This window comes from Poecilia reticulata, chromosome 14 (genome assembly GCF_904066995.2).
Source record: "Poecilia reticulata chromosome 14, P_reticulata-male-v2, whole genome shotgun sequence".
In the NCBI taxonomy this organism is placed as follows: Eukaryota; Metazoa; Chordata; class Actinopteri; order Cyprinodontiformes; family Poeciliidae; genus Poecilia; species Poecilia reticulata.
The window spans coordinates 916,395-935,830 of NC_088843.1; the positions used below are offsets into that span (position 1 = coordinate 916,395).

Consider the following 19,436-nt stretch of genomic DNA (forward strand, 5'->3'; position numbering starts at 1 on the left):
ATGTGCTGCACAATTTGGTGTGCTTCAGTTAATAAAAAAAAAAAATCAATAAAATAAGGCGACCAACACGCCAACAGATCATCAGTGGAGCATCAGTTTTAAGTTAACTAATCTGCCATCTAATAGACTGCCATTAGGTTAGCTAATAGTGTTTCTGTGTTAGCTAACACAAGCTAACACACGTGTGTTTCTGTGTGTTAGCCTGTGTTAGCTAACACAGGCTAACACATGTGTGTTTCTGTGTGTTAGCCTGTGTTAGCTAATAGTGTTTCTGTGTTAGCTAACACAAGCTAACACAGGCTAACACACGTGTGTTTCTGTGTGTTAGCCTGTGTTAGCTAACATAAGCTAACACAGGCTAATGAGGCTACAGGGCTCAGCAGGGTCATCAACGAACACATCGCCTCAGCGTTCTCTGCACCATCGTTACAATTAAATACATCCAGCTCTGTGTTGCTCTGTGCAAAAGTCATAAGCCATTTTTATTGTATTTTTTTGCTGATAAAGTGTTTGTCAGGAGGGTGTTGTATTAATCATACAGCATCGTGCTGTGCATTGTGTGTTTTCTCTCCTGGTTGGTTTGTAGCTTGTTGATCTAAAAAACAGCAAATGATCAGAGGATATTTAGCTTTTTAAGTTGTAACTCTGTATAAAGAATACAAATAAAATCATGTTTATCATCTTTACCAACTAAGCAACAAATCAATAAATCACAGGATAAGTTAAAACAAGCTCAATAATTTCCATTTTCTTCTTTCTATCAAACCCTGGATGATAAAAGTCTTCAGTCTGGATATTTAAAATGTCTCCCAGTTCCAGTGTTAGATGATCATGAAATTTAAAGTTTATTGATCTTTAAGAATTAACAATATTACATTATATTGCAATAACGTCTGGGACAATTTATCATCCAGCAAAATGTGTTACATGACAGCCTGCTATCAATATTTATAAATATTTTTTGAAGAACTTGAAACATTTTTTATGTATCCGGACCAATTTTAACATCAGCTTCATGGTGTGGTCTTTATATAAATAATGACATGTTATTATGGTTAATTATTAGAGATGTGCCGATCAGGTTTTTTCCTGCCGATACCGATCACCCATGAGGGCCGATCACCGATACCGATCACATAATTATTATTTTATCGTAAACGCTACCGGTTACATTATGTGGAAAAAGGAACCATGATTTCACCTTAATTTAGACAAAACTTGTTTTTAATAACTTTTTGAAGAAGAAAACTAAACTAAACAGACATTGTGCAAATTGTCCTGCTATCAGTAAAACTATCTTTAACAGACTGATAACATATGGAGGCTCTGAAGAGGCTAAATTATGCAAAGAGCCAAAATAAAACCTCTCAACATTGCCAAAAGATTCAAGTATAAAACTTAACATTCAAAGGCAAATACAGGATCCATTACAATAAACAATCCAGAGTTACTGAATGAAAACTTCCTGTTAGCATGGCGGCTAGCTGATTACTGCTAGCTCTGAGTGGCTGTTTCTGACTGAGCAGAGTAATTATGCAGAGCAGGGAGGAGATCCATTATTTTTTAGAGATTATCTGTCTCAGGACAGCGAAAGTTTTAATACGTATGTAAAATGTACTTTTTAGGTCACCGATCATACACTTTTTCACAGAAATCGGCCGATTATGATCGGTGGCCAAAACACCAAACTGAAAACTTTCATCATCCAGAAAGAGAAAAATAATAAATCATGGAAATTAATGAGCTCCTTTTAATTTATCATGCAATTTACTGATTTATTGCAACAGGCCTATCAATCTCTATACTGCAGCATGTTGAAAATGCTAAAGCTAGTTAGCATAGTCACAGATGACAGCAATTAATCTGTTTTCCTGTAACAGTAACGCCATTAGCACATTTAGCAGCAAGTACACGAGAATGATTGACAGCGCTAAGCCCCGCCTCCTGGCTCTATTTGGTTGTTCTTGGTGCATTTCTTCAGTCAAACAGCAGCTCAGGAAGGACGTAGAAAACATCGATCTTTTCACAGATGTCTCATAAAAAACTATCACAACATGGAGACAGTTTTAACAAATGTGTAAAAAATAAACATATTTATGAAAATGACAAACTGCAGCTTCAGTCAGTGTCAACATCCACACTCCGATAAAAAAGCCTGTAGCAGATAACATCCTCAGATACAGCAACACACACCAAATCCCTCCGTTTCATTTGTTCCCGTCTCACATGACACAACACATCTCTGAATCCGCCTGCAGCCGTCTGAATCCATGTCGACACATACGTGTGTGTGTGTGTGTGTGTGTGTGTGTGTGTGTGTGTGTGTGTGTGTGTGTCAGAAGGGGATTCAGGCTACATGACGTCAGACCTCCATTCATGAGCACCATCCCTCCTCCTCCTCCTCCTGTTAGCGTAGCCGCTAATGTGATCCAGTGCATCACGTGGGGGTCCTTACCCCCTTCTCCAACCAATCAGAGCTCAGCGACTAAAGGCACGGGAAACACATGATGCTACACCTGCACATGTCGGGCTAGAGAGGCTTTCACAGGAAGTTGGACGATGAGCGTCACCCTACGGCTGTTTGGGATACGGACGGCTGGTTGGCACGGTGACGGACGCAAAGTAGAAACGGGCAGAAAGGAAGAGAAAGTAGAGCCACAAAGACGGAGATACAAACGAATCCCAAACACCGGGAATCAGTTTGAGCAGGAGGAGAGACACACACACTGCAGCTGCCTTCAGAGTGTGTGTGTGTGTGTGTGTGTGTGTGTGTGTGTGTGTGTGTGTGTGTCTGTGTGTGTGTGTGTGTGTGTGTGAGCTGCATGAAGAGGTTCTGCTGCCACGATTGGGAGAATGAAACAGCCCCCAGCATGATTCCAGCTCTGCCTCCAGGTGAGAACTGATGAGCAGGTGACCAATCAGAGGGGAGAGTACTCAAAACAACGCTCCAGTAAAAAGGACACGTCCAAGAAATTACTCAAAAGTACAAAAGTTAAAAATTGATCAAGATGTCGTCATCAGACGGACCAAAATGTAAAGTGGAAATTTTGGTTTTTAGAAACCAAAATGACAATAATTTTGCTCCTTAATGACAAGTAACAAAAAATAACAAAATGTTTCCAAATCAGTTTCTTTCACTAAAAACCTTCAGAAACTAACAGAAACTGCAGGTTTGAGTTCAAACATGTTTGTTTTCATGAAGTGGGAAGAAAATCCAGAGATTTTACTCAAGTAAAAACACGTAATAATAAAATTACTCAAGTAAAAGCAAAAAGTACAACACAGTAAAAAAAAAAGTAAATTTTTAAGTAATTGTTTTCATAAAAGTTAAAGTAAATCTAATTGGTTAAATGTAAGTAGTTACAACACAACCCTGCAGGTGACAACGCAGCGACATGTAGCAACATTTCAGACTAAATAAATGGGTATCGGCCAGAACAGGTCCGGCTTTTTAAAGGTCAGTAATCGGAGATCGGCCTAAAAACTGGAATCGGTGCACCGATAAATGAAGTTCAAACATTTTCAAAATATGTTTTCAAACTTTTCCAGCCCCACAAATAAAATACAAATATTACCCTATATGACAAAATATTAAAGATATTTAATTCTGATAGTGATGACTAACCTAAAGCAAGAGAAGTTTGGTCAGTTTTCATTTGGTTATTGCTTTGAGACATAAAAAATAAAAAATGCATATTTTACCACGTATTAAGTAAAAAAGTATTAAATAAAATGCATTTGCTTCCTCTTATGCACAACAGAAATCAAGCACTTTCCAAACCTTGAAGAAAATTAATTTCAATCATTTTCAAGGATTTTAAGGCAGCAGATGACACACACACACACACACACACACACACACACACACACACACACACACACACACACTGATCCAGCTCTGACTGGAGGTAAACAACAGCCACTCCCCCCTCTCCCTGAGCCAACCGTAGCTGCACAGCACGCAGCAGCAGCAGCAGGAGGAGGAGGAGGAGGAGGAGGAGGCTGATGGAGGAAGAGGAGATGAGTTGCTCTAATTTCTTGACGTGTGCCTGCGTGAGCTTTGCGTGCTCAGCCTCCCTAAGCGCCACACACCGCCGTTCCCCGCTGAATATTTGCTAGATTCCCCCAGGAATGAGATAAAAAAAAGAGCAGGCACATCCCTCTGCTGCTGCAAAACGTTCAGCTGCCTCCTCTTCCTCCTCCTCTTCCTCCTCCTGCTGGTTCTCTCCACGCAACTTTCATCATGCGTGCATGAGTCTAGACATGCGTGGCTCGTTTCAAACGCACATTCCGCGCTGCAGCGACTGTGAAATGAAAACAACCGGGACAGCAGCGGTCAAGTCTACCTGCCTGCTGGACTCCTCGTCTCATTTTCCCGCAAAGCCTCCGATAAAATGCATTTCCGCTTCCAAAACCTGCCAAAGTGCGCAGACAGCCGCCGGCCTAGCGCTGCCAGAGCGCAGCGAAGTGGACTTCAGAGGTCCTGAACGCAGCACGGGAGCCCTGAACGCAACTCGCATCCATTTTAAAGGCGTGAATAAATAAATGCTTTCCGTACCTTGGTAGGAGTCAGCTCTGGATTCACAGACGTCCTCAGTCCTGGATTAGATCAGATTTAGGAGATCATCTGGAGCAGGCACATGTAGTTTACCAGCAGAGGGTTGGTGCTGCTAAACATCCCCTCACACACACACACACACACACACCGGACACTTAAACCACGCAGGGTGACAGCACTGTCCCTCTTCTCCCCGCCTCCCCTCCCCGTGTTGACAGCGCGTCAAAGACAGGAGTCCGAATCCAAAATGTGTAAAATCCCGTCCTGGACACAAACCCGGAGAGAAAAGTGGCGAGCAGTCAGTAGGAAGCCAAACGCAGCGCTACCGCCGGCGTGCCAGGCTCCGAGATGCGCGCAACATGGAAAGCATGTCGCATTCTGCAAAAAATAACATTTAAATTAAAAAAATCTAAATAAAAACAGCAGCCGAAACGTGGATGAGTCCCTATCCGGCTGTTTTCCTCCTTCGGAGCCAGCGGGAGGAGGAGGAGGAGGCTGGGGAAGCAGAGGAAGGAGGGAGGCTGAACCAAAAAAATAAAAAACGGGGATATATTTCCACAGGATGAGTCAGAAAAAACACCGCACGCCAGTAAGGCAACGGTGCTGGTTGAGAAATAAAACCCAGACCTGAGCTCGTCTCCAGCCGCTCCTCCGGCCGGTGAATGCCTGCAACACCGCGCTGCAACAAATATAAGCACAGGCGCGTCTGGAGCTGCAGACAGCAGAGAAAAGATTTTTAAAAATATTCAAAAGATCGACAACAACACAGAGAGGAAGGCAGGAGAAAATCCGATCTCATCATCTGCTTGAAAACTATTTTGGCGCCATATTTATGGCGTACTTTCAATTCACGGTTACAGAAAACTGTACTTCCTATTCTGACAAATGTGAGGCTGCAGCGCCCCCGTGAGGACAGGATGGGTGTTGCAGCTTCACCTGCCGGGTTATGATGCGTTTCTGAATATTGGACAGAAGGAATATAAATATTCGTTATTTTGACGATTAATCGGACAAAGGAGGTTTTTAATTTCACCACTTTAGTTTTTTTAATGCAATATTAGTAATTTTAAAATCCAAATAAAATAATTACATTTAATTTTTCAAAATAAAATAAAAATTTATTTATTTGCAGCAAATGCAGCACATTTTCCAAACAGTAAAATTCAAGAAGCATTTTAAGGTCAGTTTTCAAACTTCCCCATAGTTTCGAGATAAAGATAAAAAAAAAACCTAAAAAAGACGGTTTTGATTCGCTATAATCAATCATTTTTTACTGTTATTAGTAACATCTTGTGATAGTATAATACATTATGCAGCAACTAAAACAGCTCCTCGCTAACTATGGCTAGCATTGCTGTTAGCTGTCACTGTAACGTGATAAATCTAAAATGTACACCTGATATTTGAAGCTGTGTGAAGCTGACACCCATCCAGCTAATAGTCTGAATCATTAGTGCTCCGTTTGTGCAGCTTTGGTTTCTGAGATATTAAAAATTATTTCTTAGGTCATCCAGAGTTCACCATCCCCCCATCTTGCTCCAAAACAAACTGTGGGCTAGTTCGTTTGTGCTCCGTTTGTGCAACTTTCGTCTTCGAGATATTAAAAGTTTAAAAGTTATAATTTTGGCCGATGACGTCACGTCACCCCATCTTGCTCCAAAACAATCCAAAGTGGGCTTTTCGTTAGTGCAACGTTTGTGCAGCTTTCCTTTAATGAGATATTAAAAGTTATAATTTCTGCCGATGACGTCATCAGCCGCATCCATTTTGCTCCAATCATCAAACATTTTGCTTTACCGCTGTTACGTCGCCGCCACCAACTGGTATGTAGTGTGGACCACAACGTCACCCAAGGATTATATTATACAAATGACTAAATCTGATTTTATTTGGTGCTTTCAGAGGTTAAGGTTCAGCCGATCACATTCACCCATTAGACTGAATTTTGCTATAACTGTATTGATTATGCCACAACTTATACTGTAGTCCCTTTTCTACAAAAACATCAATTGCATAAAAACGACACCGAAAACAAAACTTAGGTGACAGGAATGTGCTGGAAGACAACCAACGAAGAACTGAACCAGGAAGTACAGCCAGGTGAAATTAATTGTCCCCTAATTGGGTGAATCTGATCGGCAGAACCTTAAACTCTGAAAGCACCAAATAAAAAAGAAAATCAGATTTAGTCATTTGTATAATATAATCCTTGGGTGACATTGTGCTCCACACTACATACCAGTTGGTGGCGGCGATGGAACAGCGGGAAAGCAAAAATGTTGACGTGGGGCAAAATAGATGCGTCTGGTGACGTCATCGGCCAAAATGACAACTTTTAATATCTCGAAAACGAAAGAACCAGCCCACTTTGGTTTGTTTTGGAGCAAGATGGGGGGACGGTGAACTCTGGATGACCTAAGAAATAATTTTTAATATCTCAGAAACCAAAGCTGCACAAACGGAGCACCAACCATTCAGACTATTAGCTGGATTTTTTTTTTTTGCTGTGGGTGGGATGTCATCTGTGTGAAGCTGACATCCCACCCACGTCAAAAAATCCAGCAAATAGTCTGAATGGTTAGTGCTCCGTTTGTGCAGGTTTGTGCCGTTAAAATTTTTGTTTGTGCAGTTTTGGTTTCTGAGATATTAAAAGTAATAATTTTGGAAATTACACTTGCTCTGCCGCCAAAACAAGATCGGTTTTGGCGGCAGAGCAAGTGTAATTTCAACCTCTCGTTAATATTCTAGCGGTCTCAAATCGTTTTGAATAAGTCATTTTTGGAATTTTTTCAACCCCGATTTTGATTTTTGAACAAGTAAATTAATGCTCAACTAGCAAATTGGCCTTTATAGGTTCATGTAATTGTTTTACACGTTTGCTGCATAATCAGCAGACAGTACATCAACAATGTGAATATAATTCTTCAGACCACCTCCGAAATCAAAGCACAGTTGAACAGGTTATACACATTACGTTAGGGTCAGGCTGCATGTCCTTTATTAGCAGGATTCAATTATTGTGGAGAGAAGCTACGTTCGTGAAAAAACATTGCTATCTTAAAACATTTCTTGAAATGAGACACATTTTTTCTTGTTCTAAGTCTTTATTGAAGTTCAAAACAAAATGTACACATTGTACAACAGCTGAGAATCTGAAGAATTAAAAGAAGTAGCCCACACTTAGGTTTGATTTGGAGCAATATGGGGGGATGGTGACGTCATCGGCCAAAATTATAACTTTTAATATCTCAGAAACCAAAACTGCACAAACGAAAATTTTAACGGCACAAACCTGCACAAACGGAGCACTAACCATTCAGACTATTTGCTGGATTTTTTGACGTGGGTGGGGTGTCAGCTTCACACAGATGATATCTGCAGAAAAATGGACGCAGTGCTTTGCTGCTAATTGTCAACATTAAACAATTAGATAACAAGGAAAAAGTTTGAATTATAAAAAACAGGAGGGAGAGGGAAGCAGGTCAGCTATGCTAGCTTGACCATGACAACCTTAACATGCAGATGTGTTGCAGAATTTGGTGTAATTCAGTTTAAAAACGTTTTAAAAAGGCGACCCAAACACCAACTCTGACAGACGACTGGAGAAGGTGTTTAGATTAGCTAATGTATCATCGTTAGCACTGTTTTTTGGTGTTGACTCCTGGTACATTAGTGGAGTTGTTGTCAACCGGTTGCTATGGCAACGAGCTTGTGTGTCGTGCAGCAGACACAGAGAGCAAAACAGTGGTTTTTAGTTGTTCCTCAACGGTTTTCCTGTTATTTTTCCTTTGCTCTGCTGCACTAAATGAATAAAAGCTTCATCTCCAGGTTTCATTTAGGTCGCGGTTTTACCGCAGCAGCTCTGCTACGGATGGAAAGAATCGTCTTGTTGGCCTCCAGCTTTGTGCGCAAGCGCGAAATTTCCACATGTGAACAATAACATGAAACCGGTTTATATTAGAAAACTACAGAAGTGGCGTGATACTTCAATAAACACATGCATGCGTCACATCAGAGAGGAAATTACATCAGAGCGCATAAGGGGGACGTCACAGGGTGTCTCCTGATGGGACGCTGTCTCTGCCTCCAGAAGGTGAAAAACAAATGAGTGGGATGGTGCTGCTTCATTTGAATGGCTGCCAGAGAAATCCCTCCTCACGTCCTTCACCACCTCATTTCACTTTGAGCAAAACAGCAGCACAGGCAGGTTTTCACTTCCTGCCTGCGTCTCTCCTGTCTGACACCTGGTGCAGCTGAAAGCAGCTTTCAGAACCTCATCTGTCTGGATGAGAGGATCCACGCCTGCTTCTCAGGTTCCAGGCCACCAGTCTCTCTTTGCGATTTTTCTTCAAATAAACGTAGAAAAATATAGCATTAGCCTTTCTTTCCTGAGCTCCAGCTAGCTAACAGCCAGCCCGTTTTTTCCTTGAACTTTGACATTACGTACGTTACGTAAGCACGTGATTACGCTAGCACACTTTGTTCACATTGGCTAGTGGTTCCAGGCCTGGAACCTGGAGAAGCAGGTTCCAGGCCTGGAACCGCTTAGGGACTTGCAGTTTGATTTCACGCTGCACTGAGTGGGAAACACTCAGAGCATTAGGGCCAGAATAAGAAGAAATAAAAAATAAAATCACGAGAATAAAGTCAGAATATTTTGACTTTATTCTTGTGTTGTGTCAACGTTATTCTCATGAGAGTTTATTTTTGTAATATTATGACATCTACTAATTTTATGAATTTATTCTTGTTATTTAAGTTTTTCATTTTCTTAGCCTGGCTGTAATTCTCCGTCATGTAAACCAACCAAACCCTTTGACCAACCTGTTCCCCTCCTGGCCTGTGGGGGCGCTGCACCAAGAACCACTTAATTAAACGACACAAAAACCTCTGAAGACACTGACAGCAACTTCCTTCTTCACCAAATGGAAACAAGATGAATTAAAATAAACTCAATAATTTACATTAGTATGATTGATTATTTTTCTCTTTCTACCAAAAACGGATGATCAAATTTTCAGTTTAGTCTTTTGGTCGAAAGTAAAACTTTTTTTGAAGGACAATTTTGTTTACAGAGACCTGAGAATTAATTTTATTTGTTCTGTTTTTTGTTTATTTATTTTGGATGTTTTCCAGCTCCAATGTTAGAATTGAAAGTTTATTGATCTTTGAGAATGTGTTCTTACATTATTATTATTTCATTGATACCATTATATTACTTGCAGAGTTGGGTAATAACTAGTTACATTTACTAGAGCAACTTTTATGAGTATAATTTGTTTTTGGATGGCAAATTTTTTACTTTTATTTGAGTAACAATATGTCAAAGTAGTGATACTCTTACTTTAGTACATTCTTTTGGTATTTTACTCTCATTATTTGAAAATGGTCTCAAAACAACAATTTTATTGTTTATCGCATTAAATTCTGGGACAACAGAGATGGAAAAACCTGATAATAGAATTTAATGACGTTTTAAGAAATGTGTTTTTGTATTGTATTTTCAGACGGTTAATGATCACATCTGGGTTTTTCTGGACGTGTTTCCCCGTTTCCTCCTGAGTCAGCGTCCATCAGATGACTGGTCAGAAAACCGCTGGCGGCCCAGAGAGGATTATTTCAGCATCAGGGTGAGAAACGACGGTCGTAAACTTAATGGGTCGGCTCTCTCGATAAAGCAGCGGCTTGTATGACTTGGAGGTGGTCCAAAACATGCTGCAGAAAGAAGAGCCTGCCGCCGCGTTTTTCTGGGGTGATTTAAGAAGCGCTCAGTTCCTATCGGTGCTTTTATCGTTTTTTAAAACTTTGTGGTGTGAGAGTGGACTGGATATCCAGAGACGTAAAATCACATTTCACGAGTAAAGTCAAATCAGATTATTTTCATACTAGATTAGATTTTAATAATTTTTAGTTCTTGGTGTTTTTCTAAGTAAAAATGACATTTACGGAAAATATCTTCAAAAAGTACATTTTATTTCAGTGATGTCTGATAATTTTTGATTTATCACAAGAATATGGTCATTATATTACCAGAATAAAGAAACTATTTTACCAGAAAGAAAAAATAAGTAATTTTAATAAGAAAAAGCTTGAATAGTTTATATATATATATATATATATATATATATATATATATATATATATATATATATATATATATATATATATATTGTGTTGGAGTTTTGATCAAATTACTACTTCATTCTCCTCATAATATGACTTTATTCTGATAATATTAAGACATTATTCTCATACTACCTCAACTTTATTTGACTGAATAACGTATCAAGATATTTCATATCAGTCAATATCAATAATTATTGATCAGTTTTTTGTTTTAATTATCTGAAATAAAGCAAACTGAAGTCACGACCTTTCCTGTTTTATCCAGTTTTCTCTGCTGTATTTTTATTTTTAAGCAGTTATGAGGCACAGTGGTGAAACCTGAAACTGCTGCGCAAGTTACTCAAAAAGTTGTTGCTAGGTAACCAAAGAGCGAGTGAGTTGCTAGGTAACCAAAGAGCGAGTGAGTTGCTAGGTAACCAAAGAGCGAGTGAGTTAGAATGTAAATGTACCCAACTTTGGTCATATTTATGGTGTAGATGACTATATAGATAGTACTTAAAATAATTGTACATAGTTAAACATAGTGAAAAGTGGAAACAAGTTGTCTCTTGTTGATGTTCTGAAAGTCAATTGATAAATACATCGACAAGTATGAGGGGGGCAGGATATTATAAGATGTATCTTCTACCTGCTCCTTTTCGAACAGAGAATGTGGAATTGCATGTCACATGGGCAGAATGATTTGTTTTATATTTTATTTTTTGAGTTTGTCTCATTCTATTTTGTTTTCTTGTTCTTTTTTGACTGTTTTAATGTCTGTTCGAAATAAATAAATAAATGAAATGAAATGAAAATATTTGCATGTTTTTGTTTTTCATTAATATGCATAAAAACTCTGTGGCAGCATTTAGCATTAATGACTCGAACTGACAGATGAAAGACATAAATGACAAAAACATCTCATAGTTTGATTACCTTTTTTTATCGTCACCTACCTAGTATGTAATATTTGGCCAAAAGTGTTTTTCCCCCTCCTAAATTATACTTTGGCCAAAAAATAAAATATATATATTTTTTTTTAATTGTCACACTCAGGTGACAATATGTCATTTTGGCAAAGCAGTGCTGTGAAAAGTATTTTTACCTAAATAAATACAAGATACGTACAGTTTTGTACTACAGTGATCCCTCGTTTTTCTTCGGGGTTTCGTTCCGAAAATAACCCGCGATAAGTGAAATCCGTGAAGTAGTTACCTTTAGTTTTTACAGTTATTACACAGCATAAATAAATACTCTACATTGAAACCAAAGAACAAAACCTGTTTTCAGGTCAGCGGATGTGCGTCAATCGGGCCTTAATGTGATCCGGAATCATGTCACTAACTCTGGATGTGACATGACTTCCGTGTCACATCGTTTGAAACGACTCGGTTATTAATAGACATAAAGTTTCACATAACCGACTGTACTGGTGCCAAAGTGCTAAGGCTCATCTGTTAACAGCCTCGTTCCTTTCTGGGCTCTTAATAACGAAAACGGAAGCTAACTAGCTTAGCGTTAGCTTGAAACTGGAAGGTTGTAAACAAAGGGTTTTGTTTACAACCCTTTGTTGTTGTAGTTGTTTACAACAACCCTCCAAGCGTCTCCTCCAACCTCCACCAGGAGATTCACAGCTGGATCTACGGCAGAACGACGGATCTCATCGTCAAGCCTCCGGTCGGGTTTGCGTTGATTCTGGCCCCAGTTTTTTCCAGCATCCGCGAAGCAGCGAGACCGCGAAAGGTGAACCGCGTTATAGGACAATTCAGCTGCTTAAGTCCTGATCTACCTAAAGAGGCCAGCAGTGAGACGGTTTAAGTAAATTATTTACACGAAAATGTCAAAATTCACACAGAAATATAAAGACAGAACACCAAATAACACATTTAGACAGTTTATCAGACATAAATGTTCAATCGGGGGCTTTAAGTGTCGGTGTACAAAGACATGTTAAATCAGTTTATTGTGGCAGACAAAAACATCGATTTAGGTCGTTTGTAATTATATAGTATAATACAAACTGGTATTTTCTTACTTTGTTTAATTATGAAGTCCACCAGTCTCTCTTTGCGATTTTTCTTCAAATAAACGTAGGAAAATGTAGCATTAGCCTTTCTTTCCTGAGCTCCAGCTAGCTAACAGCCAGCCCGTTTTTTCCTTGAACTTTGACATTACGTACGTTACGTAAGCACGTGATTACGCTAGCACACTTTGTTCACATTGGCTACAACAGAACAAGGTTAAAGGTTATTTTCCCTGATTAAAAAGGGTTTTTTTTTTTCACTGGTACCGATTTTATTCACTATAGATTACCGTAGTTTAATTTTGCAGATGGTTAACATAAGGCTGAGTTTTATGTAAACAGTTTTATATAAATATACGATTAATTTGTTTTATGCATTGTTCTAAAATGCAAGGTTATATAAACTAAAACATAAAAATGGCCTCCGGTAAATTTTTTTTTATTTTTTATTTTTATTATTATTATATAAACATACAATCAGCTCCATAAAGATACCGTTATGTATACATTATAAGATCAGAGAACAAAATGACAACAGAGCCAGACAACTGGGACAGAGGAAAAGAAAATGAAACAAATAAAAAAAAAGAATAAAGACAAAAATGATACAAAAGAAAATGAAAAATACAACAGGGCAGTACATTATAGTATGAAACGTTTAAAAAAAATTGGACAACTTAAAAGCATGTTTTGACTTTACAAGACATAAAGATTTATAGAACAAGTTTAAATCATTCATCCACTGTCTAAAGTTGGGAATAGTTTTAGAGAAGCGACATTTGTGTATATGAAATTTAGCTAAAAATAAAACATTATTTATTCCATAGTCAATGAAGTGATCATTGATGAAGAAACCAAATGTAACATCTTGTATGGTTATATCTGCTAATTGTATACCATGGCTGAGAATAAACTGATGAAGATCTTTTGCCAAAAAGTCTGAACCACTTCACACGAGAAAAACAGGTGATTTAAATCTTCAGTAACTTTTTCACAGAATCCACATCCATTTTAAACCTGTCTCTCAGGAAGTTGTTAGTTGGATAAATTTTGTTTAAAATTTTAAATTGCATATCTTTTATTTTGGCAGGAAGTGGAAAACATAAATATTTTGATCTAATCTTTTTAATTTGTTCTTTGTTGAAGTCTCTAAGGATATACTCTCTTTTAAGCACATCGGTGGCACAATAACTAGATAAATGGCTTCTTATAACCTTATTGATGCGTTTGACATCACAAAAATCAACATTTTCAATCAAAAGAATTGGCCTCCAGTAAATAAAATGTCAGCATTTTATTTTATTTTTCAGAACAATTTAATTAATTGCTTTACTTTCTTTGAGAAGGACACTCACTGGTTGTTCCTTTACTGTAAAAAAAAAAAAAAATCCACTATGCAATCACTGTAATTTTCAATGATGTTATTGTGGTTACTGTATTATGGTAATCCTCAGAGCCATGAGGATCACTGACGGGATGGTGAATAAAAGAAACAACTGATGCCAGCCTGACCAGGCCCTTGTCATTCATTACCACACCAAGAGAAGCCACCAGATCCACATAGGTCACAATAGCATAACCTTTTGAAATTGATTATTTTTAATATTTCAATGGAAATATTACAGCGCTTCCTTCAAATAGCATCTAAAACATTTATTTCCATAGTTGATAACAACAGGTAACTCGTTTCATAGGCAACATTTGGATAATAGATGTAACATCTATTAAACTGAATTAAACTAAACATTTAGCGTAGCTTCACTGAGCTTCCACGACCTAGAAAATTATGCAACATAACATAAAAAGATGAGTAAAATGGCATATATTTGAATTTATTATTTATTTCATTCATTTACAGTTCGAAAAGAATGTGTCACAAGTTGATATAAAGAAAAGTTCTTAATGAAAAGAAGTAGTTGGAAGAAAATAAAATTATATAATCTTCCATTTTATTCAAAAGTCAGTTTTCTACATCAGACAATCAATCAATGATCCTTATACGACAACATACAACGTAGCATTAGGACCTTGCTAAGAAAATAAATAAAAATAAAATTAGGAAAATAAAATCATAATACTACAAGAATAAAGTCATTATGAGAATGAAGGGATTATGAGAAAAACGTCATAAGAGAATGAAGTCGTAGTATTACTAGAAAAAAGTAATTATATTACGACTTTATTCTGGTAATAACTACATTCCTGTATTATTATGATTTCAGTCTAGTATTATTTGTACTTTATTCTCGTAATGTTATTCTTGTTATTCTCATACAAATTCATTCTCACAGTATCCTGATAATCCTAATTAAAATTTTTAAATCTTTTATCCTCATTATAGCCCTAATACATTGTATTAAACACAAAACAGGCAAAAAGATTATATTTGTAAATTTAATGAATCTTCTTAATTGAAAATTAAAAGTAAACTATCCATAGATTAGTTTCAGAGTAAACGGGTATAATTGTAAACATTTTAATGCGAGTTAATCGCATAATAATTTGAAGCGATTTGACCTGGCCTTGCTTCACGTGAGTTGCTATGTCGCTCCACCACCACAGTGCGGCGCTGCAGGGGAAAATACGTCACCGGAAGTTGCGTTTTCGTACACGAGAAAGATGTCCGCGCTCGACGTCCAGGATTTCATCGAGCAGAACCGGGCCACGGCCCAGCAAGTGGAGACGTTTCGGGGTTACTGGGAGAGTGAGAAGCACTGGGAGGCGCGGAGGGAGTTCATCCTGCGGAACATGAGCGACTTTGAGACGGATCGGCTGGACCATCTGCTGTCCCTGTCCATGGTGTGGGCCAACAACGTCTTCATGGGCTGCCGGTACGTGAACGCACCACAAACCCCTTTTGCCGAAATTAACCATAAATACAACACATTTACTAGTTCATGTTTTAGGAATGAACAGAACTAGGTTTAAAAGTTATGTTATGAAAACTGGGGTCTTAAATAATCGGAAGTGTAAAAATGGAAGTGTAAATACTCTTCCAGTGTAAATACACTGGAAGAGTATTTACACTGGAAATACTCTTTCCAATTGTAATGTGATAATGGCGTCACATTACAATTGTAATGTGACGCCATTACAATTACATTTATCCTGTACTACTCTTTATTTTAGTTTCCTCCTTATTTGTCCACTTTAATTATATCCTGCCCTCCATGTCCCTCCTTTAATTTCTTGTTTCCTATTCCATCTCTTCTTTTCATTCTTCCAGCCTACATTTCTTTTTTCTTTCATCCTTCTTTACATTCATTTCTATTCTTTTTTCCATCCAAAGTATACCAAAGTTTTCTGTATAGTAAAATGTTCCATCTTTTATCACATCAGCATCAAATTATCACTTGCAGGACTTTGAAACAATCATGCAAACATCTGAGTATTTAGAAGATCCGCCCACATCAGATCTTTATAGAAAACATTGCTCCAATTAAAACTATTTTAAAACGTTCTGGTAAAATTGCATCTTTTTTGCAAATATGGCTATATTCTGATACTCCGTCGTACAACTCAAAGGATGGATGATTGGAATAAAAGCCCCTCATTGAAAATATTTCTGTTATTTAAACGGAGGAAAAAATACCAATTAAAATCGGATCTGGTATGAAAAAGATATTTTAAGTTTTTAAGCCATAACCTCCTTTAAGCTGCATTCAAAAACAAACAAAAAAAACCAAGCCTCTTCTTCTTCTTCTGTGTCAGTAAAAACTGCTGTCGTGTAGCCACTGACCCCTTCTGTTTGCCGACTGCAGCTACAGCGCGGCGCTGCTGGACAAAGTGAAGGAAATGGCCGAAGGCATCGTGGTGGAGGACGCGCCCGTTTTCAAGACCAGAGATGAAATCATGAAAAGTCAGAAGGTCGGTTGCCTTGGAAACGCACCAACGTTTAACCCGCTGTAGGAGGAAATCCTTACCGACTTGTTGTTCTGCTCCTGACAGGGCCGATGACCGGAACCGGACCCGCTGAAATGTTTACCGACAGGGACAAAGTTTTTATGGTTTTACAATATTTTTTTAATCATGTAAAGAAATGGCTGCATCTTCAGGGCATTGGAGCATCTCATTGCATAACGTTTTATCGACTTCACTAGAAACGCACCGATATGAAGATTTGTTGTGATATTGAATACTGCCGTTACAGCCGATAATCAATATTACATACATTTTCTACCGTTTTGACACCTTTGGAAAGAAAACGACAAATAAGAACAAATATTGGTTCGCATCAGCCTGATTTTATTCATCAAGCGTACCGATATGTTAAATTAGTAATATCGGCCGATACCGATATCAGGCATCACTAGATTTTACTACATTCAGTTATGCATAAATATGTACATTTACAGTGAAACTGCATGTTTTAATGTGTTTTATAGCAGAATAAAGAACCTTGTTTTTTAACCGATTTATTTCAAATAAAATATTGGTGATATTACCAAGAGATCAGAAAAAGTGGATTATTTAAAATCATGCAGGTTTGAGAATTTAGATTTAAAATGTAAAACAAATCTTTTTTCAATGTCAGCTTTTCTTTAAATGTGCAGAAGTTTTTACATTCACATTCAGCTAAATCTCGTTATCCGTTTTATTATGACTTGCTGGTAAGTTGGTGTTAATTTATGGCATCGTTTCAATAGTTTCTTTTTTCTGCGTCTTATTTGAAGGCTTTAAAATGTAACAAGTGTTTCAGCTACACAGGGAGGGAGCTGCAGCAGCCAAAACGGTTTCAGTTACTCTGAACCTAAAAAACGCCAAAAATACCGAGACTGCTTGAGAAAATTCAGATCAACAAAATGCGGATGGCTTATAATGCAGTTTGAGAAGCAGGCCAGGATTTTTAAGATTTGATCAAGCAAATTATATACAAAAACTATCACCCAGAATTTAAAAAAATATTATTGGAAGTTAAGGCTCAAGATCCCAAAAAACCCCTGAAAATTAAAAGGGGTGTCCAAAGTGTGGCACTGGGGCCGTTTGTGGCCCTTATACCGATTTTCATCGGCCCCTGACCACATCGATCATTTGAAAAATAATTGACTCAAAAACTTTGTTGAAATTTCCTTTTAAAAAGGTAAAAATCTAAAACTCTTTTATGGTATACAGGTTTTATAAGAAAAGTTTACTGTTGAGCAGGTAAAGCTTAAATGTTTAAATACTTTTGGCATTAAATTTGCCAGTTTTGTAGAAAGAAATCAACTTAGACCCTCATCCCAAACTTTGTCACATGACCAATAGAGTCAAATTCACCTGGCAGAAAAAAACTAAAATCCAGAAAATGGATCGTTTTGCTGCATTAAAAAAAAAATTCATCTAGTTTTCAAAACATACCAAAGAAGTCAGAAAGAAACTTCTGTCAAAGTCTGAAAAATGTGTTTTATTATGTTTATACAGCATATTATTTTAAGTATACATTTGTTTCTCAAAATTTGATAGCATATTCTGTTTACTAGGTGAAATAAGTCACAAGCCACAATATGAGCATCTGTTTAAGAAAGGGGGGGTTTCCGTTTCATGTTGGCGGATCGGGTTCAGGCATGACTGTTTGCTTAAGGAGAATTTTGTTTTTCCAAGAAAAATAATAAAAAAAACATAAAAAAATAAAATAAAAGGTACAGACACCAAAAAGAAAACATTTAATCTTCACTGAAGGTTTGAACAGCGAGATGGTGCAGCAGCCTGTTTTCAATTTAAATAAAAGAAGAAGAGCATCACTTAATTTAGCATTTTATTTTTTCTTTAATATTCGCAGCCAAGTTGTTTTAATAGAGCGACCAGAAACATGGACACTTATTGTTTTGGGAGAGAAATTATAAAATAGAACAAAAACTAAGCTTCCCTCCTACCTGGCCGACTTCTCTTCAATCTGCATTTATTTAGTATAAAACATGATGTGGAAGCATCCCACTGCAAAAGTCGTTTTGTTTTAGTACAAATATCCTACTGCACTTAAAACAGAAATTTAATAAGTAACTTTTCAGCAAAAAAAAAAAAGGAGCTTGTTTTAAGTCAATCATCCAGTAAAATGTATTTAAAAAGTAATATTTCCACTGTCAGGTTATTTCACACCGTTACCTAGCAACCCCAGCCAGGCCCAGCCCGTTACCTAGCAACCCCAGCCAGGCCCAGCCCGTTACCTAGCAACCCAGTTCTAGCTCCACTGCCAAATTATTCCACTTATAAACACGGGAAAGATATTTTGTTATAAGTGAAATAATCTGTCAACGGAACTGAAACTTTTTCATTGATAAGGAATTATTTATTTCAAACCATCTCTTATGCTGAAAAGCTGCTTGTAAGCTAGCACACTTGAAGTAAGACAAAACTGATATTTGCACTAGAAAGTAAACCAAAACTGAATTGTGTTTTTGCAGTGCCTCCATAATGCTATTTTTACCTCTCAGGGGAATTTATTTCCAGGTAACACAAACAAGGAGGGAGAAAATTAGAAAGCAGCTCTGCATAATGAAACGTAAAAACATTATTTCCTCTCTCATAAGAAACCTCTGTCGTGTCGAGTCGGGGAGTCGTGATTCACCTGCTGCTGCTGCCTCAAACTAACTGAATCCAAAGCGGAGACGGAGCGGTGGCCGTTCTTTAGTTTAACTGAGGATCAGTGATATTTCTGAGCGCTGAAAGGCATTTCCTGGGTTTTTCCACAGCTTTTAAAAACGTGCCGATTTGGTCGTTAGCGTTTCGTTCTCAGACCAGCAGAAAAAAAACAAAACAAAAACAAAGTAAAAC

The 19,436-nt window shown here is 37.6% G+C and overlaps 2 protein-coding genes across 3 annotated transcripts in view; one reads left to right on the top strand and one right to left on the bottom strand.

The window, feature by feature from the left end:
• jade2 (jade family PHD finger 2) overlaps nucleotides 1–5,433 on the bottom strand; it is a 141,287-nt gene extending 135,854 nt beyond the window's left edge. Inside the window, exon 1 of one of the 2 annotated variants that reach the window (XM_008401940.3) lies at nucleotides 4,559–5,433. The gene's annotated coding sequence lies outside the window, so the exon portion shown is untranslated. Of the gene's footprint in view, nucleotides 1–4,346; nucleotides 4,489–4,558 lie in introns of those variants that run through there. The other variant, XM_081615561.1, reaches the window with a different exon arrangement.
• A 9,837-nt stretch (nucleotides 5,434–15,270) lies between these two features.
• Nucleotides 15,271–17,136, top strand: cdkn2aipnl (CDKN2A interacting protein N-terminal like). The gene is made up of 3 exons (XM_008401937.3): nucleotides 15,271–15,517; nucleotides 16,448–16,553; nucleotides 16,635–17,136. Exons 1-3 carry the CDS (start codon nucleotides 15,306–15,308, stop codon nucleotides 16,641–16,643), a joined length of 327 nt encoding a protein of 108 aa, XP_008400159.1. The 5' UTR covers nucleotides 15,271–15,305; the 3' UTR covers nucleotides 16,644–17,136.
• The last annotated feature ends 2,300 nt before the right edge of the window (nucleotides 17,137–19,436 follow it).

Bases quoted from the DNA above. Each gene is read 5' to 3' on its own strand.
- cdkn2aipnl (XM_008401937.3), top strand. From the start codon at position 15,306: ATGTCCGCGCTCGACGTCCAGGATTTCATCGAGCAGAACCGGGCCACG. The intron at 15,518-16,447 runs GTACGTGAACGC...TGCCGACTGCAG, and splicing joins AACGTCTTCATGGGCTGCCG to CTACAGCGCGGCGCTGCTGG.